Source organism: Daktulosphaira vitifoliae, unplaced genomic scaffold, assembly GCF_025091365.1.
Source record: "Daktulosphaira vitifoliae isolate Bord-2020 unplaced genomic scaffold, ASM2509136v1 Scaffold_2, whole genome shotgun sequence".
In the NCBI taxonomy this organism is placed as follows: domain Eukaryota; kingdom Metazoa; phylum Arthropoda; class Insecta; order Hemiptera; family Phylloxeridae; genus Daktulosphaira; species Daktulosphaira vitifoliae.
The window spans coordinates 42,010,310-42,019,920 of record NW_026099573.1 but is presented as its reverse complement, the minus strand read 5'-3'; the positions used below and the strand labels follow the sequence as shown (position 1 = coordinate 42,019,920).

The window sequence follows — 9,611 nt, the reverse complement described above, 5'->3', positions numbered from 1 at the left end:
CATAATATTAGTATTAATTAATGAATATTTTACCAATTGGTTTAAATATATCAAGGAGTATTTCTAATAACATTTTATGATAAATATTTTCTTCAAGAGATTTTATTAAAGCTTAAGGTTATCAATTTTCCCTACACTTCTTTAAATGCGTATAAATAATAAATAATATAATTTATGCAATGACGCAAACGTATATGTATTTATTTAAAAATTTACGTTAAAATTTGTCAAGTGACAAAAATTTAGATTTCAAACTATTTATTATAATTTATGTTTTATGAATGTAAATAACATTTATGATTGTTTTAAATGATCTTGATCTAAAATATATTTTAGTCATATTATAAATACAGAAAATATTGAAAAACAACTCAAGTATTAANATATTATAAATACAGAAAATATTGAAAAACAACTCAAGTATTAACTTTTAGCTTCGTTACGACGCCGAGACGGTATTAATTTTACTATAGTATGTTTTTTTTTTTTTGTCTATTATCCGACTTATTGTCATTTCTCACTGGACCGAATTTGATAAATAATATGTCAAAAGCTCACAAATCGTATTTAATTGAAGGCATTACTCTCAAAAATTGAAAAAATTTCCCTCGTTTACCAAAAATTGGGGAAATTTAAAAAAAATTACAATTTTAAAAATCGATATTTTTTCAAAAATGTATGTGTTAAAACAATTTTTTTTATTTAGATACATTAAGTATTTACCTATTATTTGATATATTTTTGTGAACATTTGGCCCTTTACCTGCCCACAAGAGGGGTTTTAAAATGGCATCTTTTCCACGAAAAAAATAATTTTTGAAAATCTTCTAGAAATATTAAAACTTATATATGTATATATATATATATTTTTTTTTAAATTGAAGTTTATGAATAATACATTAATATGAAAGAATAACGTGGTTTTCCACAAAGGGCGTACTTAGCCAGGATATCTGGTAATTTTTTACATGATGATGTGGGGTAGTGGCCCCCACATTTGACATATTTTGTAAATTTTTTGTAGTTATGCAAAAATTATGTATAATAATATTAGAAATATTATTTTATGTGAACGTTTGAAAATTAAGTCTCAAAAAAAAACTTGTTTATATGTGGACCTCAAAATTCGTCGATTAATGTGAAATACAGATTTTTCTGTTTGGAGTAAAGCGATAGTTTTAAACATAACTCGAGAGCGGAGTAAAATGCATACGCACCATCGGACTGTTTGTGCGAAACTATAACAATAATTGATTAATAAAAAAAATGCAAGTGTTTTTTTAATTCATTTTTTTTACTACATGACAAAATTTAAATATATATATAAATTTATACAAGACAATTTGATATACATGGTACTCATATTATAACTTTAAATAATTTATAAATATTCTCAATAACTAAACTGTTGTACCTTGTGATTTCAATAGTTTTCTAGGCTGAATAGTGACTTTATAACCATGCTTTGATTTCGCTAGCATGTCAAATTGTAACTCTATGGTCGAATATTTTTCTTTTGTATACAGTCTATAATTTCGAAGAACCTCCACCAACATTAGTTTCATTGATAACATGGCATATTTAGCTCCTATAGAAATAATTTTATAACACATGAAATACAAAACCTTATGTTACTTGTAAAAATAAACAATTTTTTTTATACCTAGACAACCCCTTAGTCCACCACTAAAAGCAAGATAACTGAACTTATTTCTCATGCTTTCGTTTTCTGGACTAAAATTTTCAGGATTAAACTCTCTGGGGTTAGGGTATAACTTTGGAATTGTGTGTGTGACAAAAGGTGTAACAAATACATTGCATCCAGCAGGCAGTTCATAATTGCCTATTAATAATAAATAGCTATCAATATGTTATAATTTTTAAATAAATCCAAGACAAAACCAAGCGACAAACTATTTACTTATTTATTTTAAACTGATTACAAAATGGAAATTTTTTCAAAAATGAATATAGTTCTATACCTTTAGTTACAAGTAAGTGGGCACTTTGGTTGAGTGTTATGAGTATTAAAATTATGACTAATTTATTCACTGACTTATATCATTAATATAAAAAATGTTTTTGAATAATTTTAATTACCATTTTCAAAATAAAATTTATAGATTAGTATTCGACAAGTAAATTTTTTAATTAAAAATTTTTATAGTCAATTTGCCAAAATTATGATTGCTTACTTAATTTAATGTTTTCATCAATTTTTCTAGAGTAAATTGCTCCCGGTGAAAAATGGCGGAGTGATTCTTTTATTACTTGTTCCAAGTACTTAAATTTTGGTATTTCATCAGGTTCTACAGAACGATCACTGTCACCCATGATACTATAGATTTCTTCGTAAACTTTATCCTATTTGTAAATNTTCAAAAATTAAGTTGAAAAAATTAATTTTTGTAAAAAAGTTGCCATTTTAAATCCCCCCCAATGAGCAGGTTAAGTGATAGATTTTCAAAAAAATGATATCAAATGAAAGGTAAATATCTAAGGTTTTAGTATAAAAAAAAATTATGTTGATTTGTTGATTTTTCAAAAAGTTATGGAAGTTTTAAGAAAAAAAAGTGAAAAAATTTCGAAAATTAGCGATTTCTAAATTTGTAATTTTTTTGGATATTTCCCCCATTTGCGGGGAACGAGGGAATTTTTTTCAATTTTTAAGGGTAATGTCTTCAACTAGATATGATTTGTGATCTTTTGACGTATTTTTGAAAGAAATCGGTCCAGTGAGAGCTGAGAAAAAGTGGCAACAGACATAAAAAAAAAAAAAAAACACATCATAGTAAAATTAATACCTTCTCCGCTTCGCATCGAAGCTAAAATGTAATAATAAACAAATAAATTGGCCTTTTAATTTTAATATATTATACAATACGAATATTATTACTTATTACACTAAATAAAGCTGAAATAAAATCGTGAAAAACATCTAATTATCATAATATTTAGATATATATCTAAATAAATCTAAAAGACCTAATTTTTTTAAAAACTAATGAAAATTTTTAATTTTTGATTAAAGAAAAAATATTAGGTTTAAAAAGTTACGTAGTTAAATTACTTTTATATTCATCTCTGAAAGAATGAAAGACCTAATATAATTTTTCTGGGTAATTCAGTAAAAACGCAAATTTTAAACTCCTATTATTTGTGGAGATATTTAGTTCAAAAGAAACATACTTTTATAAAGTATATTTTATTTTAGAAAAAATTTTGAATTTTTTAATTTAACGGCCGATTTTTTATAGCTAAACAGACGCATAAATTTTACGTTAGATTGTCATGATCAAAGAAAGGATATACTATCTATAGATAGTATATAGTGTAATCTATGAAAATTTCATTATGATCCGTGTTTTTAAAAAGATTTTATAACAAATTTAAAATAGAATTTTAAGATATTTCTTTAAATTACTAAAATCGAGGGTTGTTCATAATTTTTAGCGACTTTAATTTCAACTAGTATAAAATTGGATTCTTTGGGCGTATTGATTATTAAAATCGATCCAGTGAGCGCTAAACATTTTGATGAGCAAACATTAAAATAACGCAATCCAAGACCAATACCTTTGCAGCTTCGCTTTGAATCTAACAAATCCAATTAATAATTGATTAAAAAAATTTCCTCAATTCAGTTTATAATAATTGTAAAAAATTAATTTTCAAATTCAGGTGAAATCCGATGTTTTTGAGAAATTTTTTATACAGTAACATGTTACCAAAAGTTTTTAAATTCTATCGACTAGTAGTAAACTACACAAATAGAGTCAAGAAATTAATAATTACATAGTTTAATCATTTAATTTTGTAGTTGAAGCCAATTCAACAATATATACTTTTAAAAAAATAGAAATGAATGGTTTTTTTTTTCAATTTTTAAGGGTAATGTCTTCAACTAGATATGAGTTATTATAAACGTAAAAACGTATAGTTGAAAAAATTGGTCAAATGAGAGCTATTTAACAAAAGTCACTATTGTATAAAACAATATAATAAATTGTTCATGTCAATTAACAAAATTCACTAAAAATACACACTGCATTAGAGGATTGACTTTGGTAGCCAAAAACCCGAGCTATTGGTATTACAACTCCGCCACACTTGTGTGATAACAATAATACATATTCAATGTAAGATATTATTTAAATAACTTTTATAAAAATCGGTTAAATCACCATTGTGGCTTTCCCTTATTAGGTATTTTAAAATAAAATAAATCACCTTGTATATATTTATACATATATAAGGGTGGCCCTTAAAATCGTTATATTTTATTTTATTTTATCAGAACCTCCATTCTTCACATCTAGTAGTGATTTGAACTATTATTAACTTCTGATATTTTTAATTAATAATATATATATTTATATACATAAATAATTGATAATATCACTTGAAACGGCGTTTTTAAGAAGTTTGCTAGTTATTTTGCAAAATCCTTGATGTGATGAATTTTTGCTTAGTCTAGGTGTATTGGTAATTTTTAGATAACTTTAAAATAAATTCAATTTTACTATAATACCTGAATATCTTGATGAATAGCAAGTAATAGTAAACAAAAACATTCTCCTATTGCACTTGTATCGCTACCCTTAAAAATATAACATAATTGGATTTAAAAACAGATCATAAATTATATTATACCTCTTGACATAATTTTTAATAAATTAATGTTTACCGCAACTGTCATCGTGATCACCTCGTCTCGAATATCTTGGTCAGTAAAATCTGCTCCTTCATCATTTAATTTCAATAATTTGTCCAAAAACACTTTAGTTCTTTTTTCTTTGACTATAAACGTAACAAAAACAAGTACGAAATTACATACCTGATTTATGTATCACTTATTATAAAACATACAATTATTATCGATTTCATCATATTTTTCTGACTTTCTTGAATTATACTCTCTTTGTTTTTCTTGTATGATCTATATAATTACATAAATAGAAAAGGAATAATTTTCAAAAATTATACTACCTTCTACTATGTAATCAATTCATATTATTGATTCAAAAATATAGAAATTTTATTATATAGTAAATAAAAATAACAAGTAATAACATGTAAATAACAGAAAAATTATTATACATGGTAGTTTTAAAAAATTTCACCTATTGTAAATCTAAATACCTATTATAAAATAATGTAAATACAAGTTAGAATTTCATTACTTTAATGAAATATAAAATTTCATTTCAAAGAGTAATCAATATAGGTTATTATTTTACTTACTTCTTTTGTGATATTATCAATAATCTCTTTATGGTTATACCAACCCGATAGATGAGCAAATATAGCGAATATTGTCTTTGAGTACAACCATGGCTTAACAAGTAACTGACCAAATTCTGTAAGTCTTAATAAAGTTTTAAGATTTAGACTTGTATAGAATAAGCTTTATAATACTTGAGGAAAAAATTAATGCTATTTAAATAATAAACTTACTTCTTAAGCGTATGTACAAAACCAGAAATATTATATTTATCAAAATTATTAAAACCCATGGCAGCTTCTGAAATAAATAAAAACAAATCTATCATAGCTCAATACTTAAAAAAAAATAATTTATACGACAAGAACACTTACGACTCACGTTATTCAAATTGCATGACATGATATAATTCCAAAGATCAAAAGGTTCAGCGTCATCCAAATGCTTACTGAGATTCTCGACTAGTTTTTTATTATTTTTGTTGAAAATAGGAAAAAGTTGATCTAAAAACTTTGGGTTGAATATAGTGGCAATAACACGACGGTGTCTCCGCCATTTATCTACTGCAAATACAGTAATAATATTTGATAATCTATACTAAAATATTTCAAAAAATTAAAAATTTTACCCGAAGCAGTAAAAACTCCTTCACCGGCTAGGTTTTTAATAATCTGATACACTATGCCCTTTTCTATAGCCTTAGAACTATTTAACACAACCTTTAACATCAAAAATTGCACATATATATTATATAATCATAATTTGTTTTACATAAAATGTTTCTTTTTGATACAGTGTTATATTTATCATACCTGTACATCTTCTGGCTTAAAAACACCAACAAATAAAATTGGACCTATCCACATTTTTACTGGTTCGTAATTAAAATCTTCAGCTGCTTTTTTTATATTAGCCATCAATTCTAGAATTATAGTTATTAATAAATTATAAAAAAAATATCTACCTATATAACTAACTTTCAGGAGTGATAGGCAACTCAAACGTAGATCCCTTCAAAGGATATGAAGGATGCCCAGGAAGTTTGTTAGCTAGATCATAAAATTTTCTATACTGCCAGCGTATTCGAAACCAATAAGCTATCACAAAAATAGCAGTTCCGTAAACCAATATTTCGAATTTTGTCATAGGTAACGTATTGGATATAGAATAAATCTGTAAGGAATTATAGTAAAAAAGTACAGTATTTCAATAATCACCACATTTAAAGAACATTTAAAAAAATAATAAAAAACCGTCAACTTAATTTTATTTTTGATATTTTATTTCTCATTCAAAACTTAGTAAAAATCATAAAAATAATGCTAATAAATTGGAAATAAATATTACATGTATATATATATTTAATCTATAATTTTGAAATATAAAAATTCGTAAATGTTAATTTGATAATTTAATAATTTGTTCATAATATAATTTGTACTTGTTTTAGTACTTACAACATTTCTTTGTGCAAACATGATTCTGAAAACATTTAAGTATGACACAACACAAAAACAATTAACTACATTAAATAATTTTTAAAAATGTTATTTATAGTAAATAGTAAAATTTTAAGACATCAATAATAATTTTAATTAAAATGTTTTGTGTAATTGCTATTTTTTACAAGGCTTTAAAATTAAATTCTTATATGTCAAGCAGACTTTAATTTTATGACACAATTTTATTACCATTTATGATGGTAGTTATTTTTTTATGGTTTTTTTAACAAATTAATTTTTTCTAATTAATACATGTGAAGACCAAAATATAATTGTTCAATTTTACTAGGTAATTCACTTATAAACTACTCGATTGTTCATAACATAAAATAATATAAAATAATTTTTTCAATAGATTTTATAATTAGTATAATTGAGTTTCAAAAGGACGTATGTCCAAAAATATATTTGTTTATAATTTTGCTTTTTCTTATTCTTTTTCTTGAGTAGCATATAATAAGATAGAATAAAGCAAAATTACAAACAAATAATTTTGTCAAATGATTTTTTGCAACAGGATAACTCATTTTTTATGATTATTAAGTGTTTTTTAAGTCCATTCTTTGTTCTATATATTGTATAAATTTTTACCTTTATATATTATAATATCTAGTTATCTAGAATCATATTTAACTAACTTGTAGATAAATATATTATTAAATTAAGAAAAAGTCTAGTTGATGACAACATTTGAATCATTTCAAAAGATATGAATATTTTAGGTCTGAGAAAAAGAGACATAAACTGTGCTTTACATCAGACCTCATTAGAAGTATTTAAATGTTTAAATATCATCGAGTGGTTTATGATAAACATAAACATACTGTATTTAACATATTTAACGTATTTGTATAGTAAGTTAACGTGGGTAATAATTTAGTATTAATCAGATAATCCTAATTATAATTCAGATAAACTTTTTAAGTCAAAAGATATTGATAACAAAAAATGAGTAGAAGAAGTAATATGAATATAGTAGCTTACTTCTAAAGCATATTTTAAAATATAACTCTGTAATTATTCAAAAATTTGAAAAATTAAATTAAGTATAGCATCGTCATTTAGTTTATTACATATCAAAATTATTTCAATAGAGATTAAAAATTTTAAATGTATCTTTTGTACATTTTTTATAATACAGACGTCACAGTTAGTTGATTGACATTATTTATTTTGACATCTAATTGAAGTACTGAATTCTGTACCAATTACTTTTTACATTTCACACTTGAATAATTGTTTCTATTATAAAAAGTTAAAAACAACAATTAATTATTATTAAAATAAAAATGTTGAATACTCGAAAAGTAAAATATCGAAACCAATATAAATATATGTATTTAAAATATAAGAGAATGAATTCAGTTTTAACTTGATCGCTATCGACATAAATTGATTTTATCTATCCGTTCATAAAATCTAACATTTATTTAATTCATAATTTTAGCTCCAGAGAAGCTGAGATTAATCATTATACCTAGATATATGTATTATTCTCTATTTCTCTAAAAAAAAATTTCCAATGCGGCATCTGTTGAAGACATTACCTTGGAAATTGAAAACAAAATTCATAATTTAAAATATTTAAAAAATTACAATTATTTAAATAAGCTAAATTTATTATTTTTTGTTTCAATGTTAAGCTATAATAACATAAAGTAACTTAAATACCTAAATATGCCTGGTCACAACGGACTAGTTTTATTTTTTTATATTATAATCAATGTTCAATTGTTTAACAACCCAGTTAAAATATGTCAATATTATAATCCCAAATAACAATTTTTTAATGATAATCTTATATATTTATTATATAATAAAACATTGAAAAATTAGGCAATTCTGGAAAAATTATTTAACGTACGATTTTCAATTTTTTTTTTTTAATTAAAGAACTCGACAACGTTATTATTCGAAAAATTATAGGAAAATTATTCGCGACGATGTGGAAATTGGTTTTAGTGCACCGTGAAAAATTTAACGCGTTAAAAATACTTATTATAAGTTATAACCATGAATTTGTGAAAATGTATTTTTAAGACTATTTTTCTCTTTATCTTTTAGTTTTTTCAACCTTTTATTTGAATACTCTATAATGGTGCATTGTTATCACTGAATAACGGTTTAACTAGACACTTCTTAAGCACTGGTGTATTATGTTGTATAAAAACCCTTTTAACATTTGAATATTCATTCAACGTAATGATTTTCTTGTTGATCGGGGAATATGCATTAATATCAAGTATAATTCATACTTTAGGGGATTTGCTATCAGCTTTACTCTTTAGCAATTCTCTCCAAATATTATAAAATATTAAAATTCATATTAATATTGAAATTTTGATTTTTTATGGAACTATAATAGCTAAGCTAATATTATATCCAAACAGATATTTACTAAGGGCACAGTACTGATATTTTGTACTGCGACTGTAATAGCATTACACAAAAATGATAATGTTTTTCTGTATTTACTGCCAATACTGTAGGTCAGTACCTATTCTATAGTGGCTCAATAATGGTAAAGTGTTGGTTGAATAGAGATCCAATAATAGCTTAGTACTGGTTTTAACTGGCATAACCATAATCGAGCACAGATTCTGTAAAACAATAATAATGGCGTAGTATAAAGTCTACAAAGGTACATGTAATATAAACGTAAGAGACTATAAGCGGTTTTTACCAATTTTTCTTACCACTTAGACATGTATGTAAAAAGAAGTTTTCTTTTTTTTTATCATTAATTTCTCCACCAAATGCACTATGTAATATTTACACATATTTTGATATCAGCGATGGAAAAACTGATGTCAAATTTTCAGTTATTTTAGACAATGTTTTCATATTTAAAATCATAAAACATTTCTGAATATAAATACGAATTA

The 9,611-nt window shown here is 24.1% G+C and overlaps 1 protein-coding gene across 1 annotated transcript; it reads right to left on the bottom strand.

Moving 5' to 3' along the window:
* Positions 1–1,280: 1,280 nt before the first annotated feature.
* On the bottom strand, positions 1,281–6,803 carry LOC126899352 (cytochrome P450 4C1-like). Its single transcript, XM_050674214.1, has 13 exons — positions 6,682–6,803; positions 6,202–6,397; positions 6,037–6,146; positions 5,853–5,943; positions 5,599–5,787; positions 5,458–5,524; positions 5,245–5,368; positions 4,870–4,939; positions 4,688–4,800; positions 4,532–4,600; positions 2,196–2,364; positions 1,664–1,843; positions 1,281–1,588 (listed from the first exon to the last, which is right to left on the bottom strand). The coding sequence occupies exons 1-13, from the start codon at positions 6,700–6,702 to the stop codon at positions 1,401–1,403; spliced, it is 1,587 nt and encodes a 528-aa protein (XP_050530171.1). The 5' UTR covers positions 6,703–6,803; the 3' UTR covers positions 1,281–1,400.
* Positions 6,804–9,611: the final 2,808 nt, after the last annotated feature.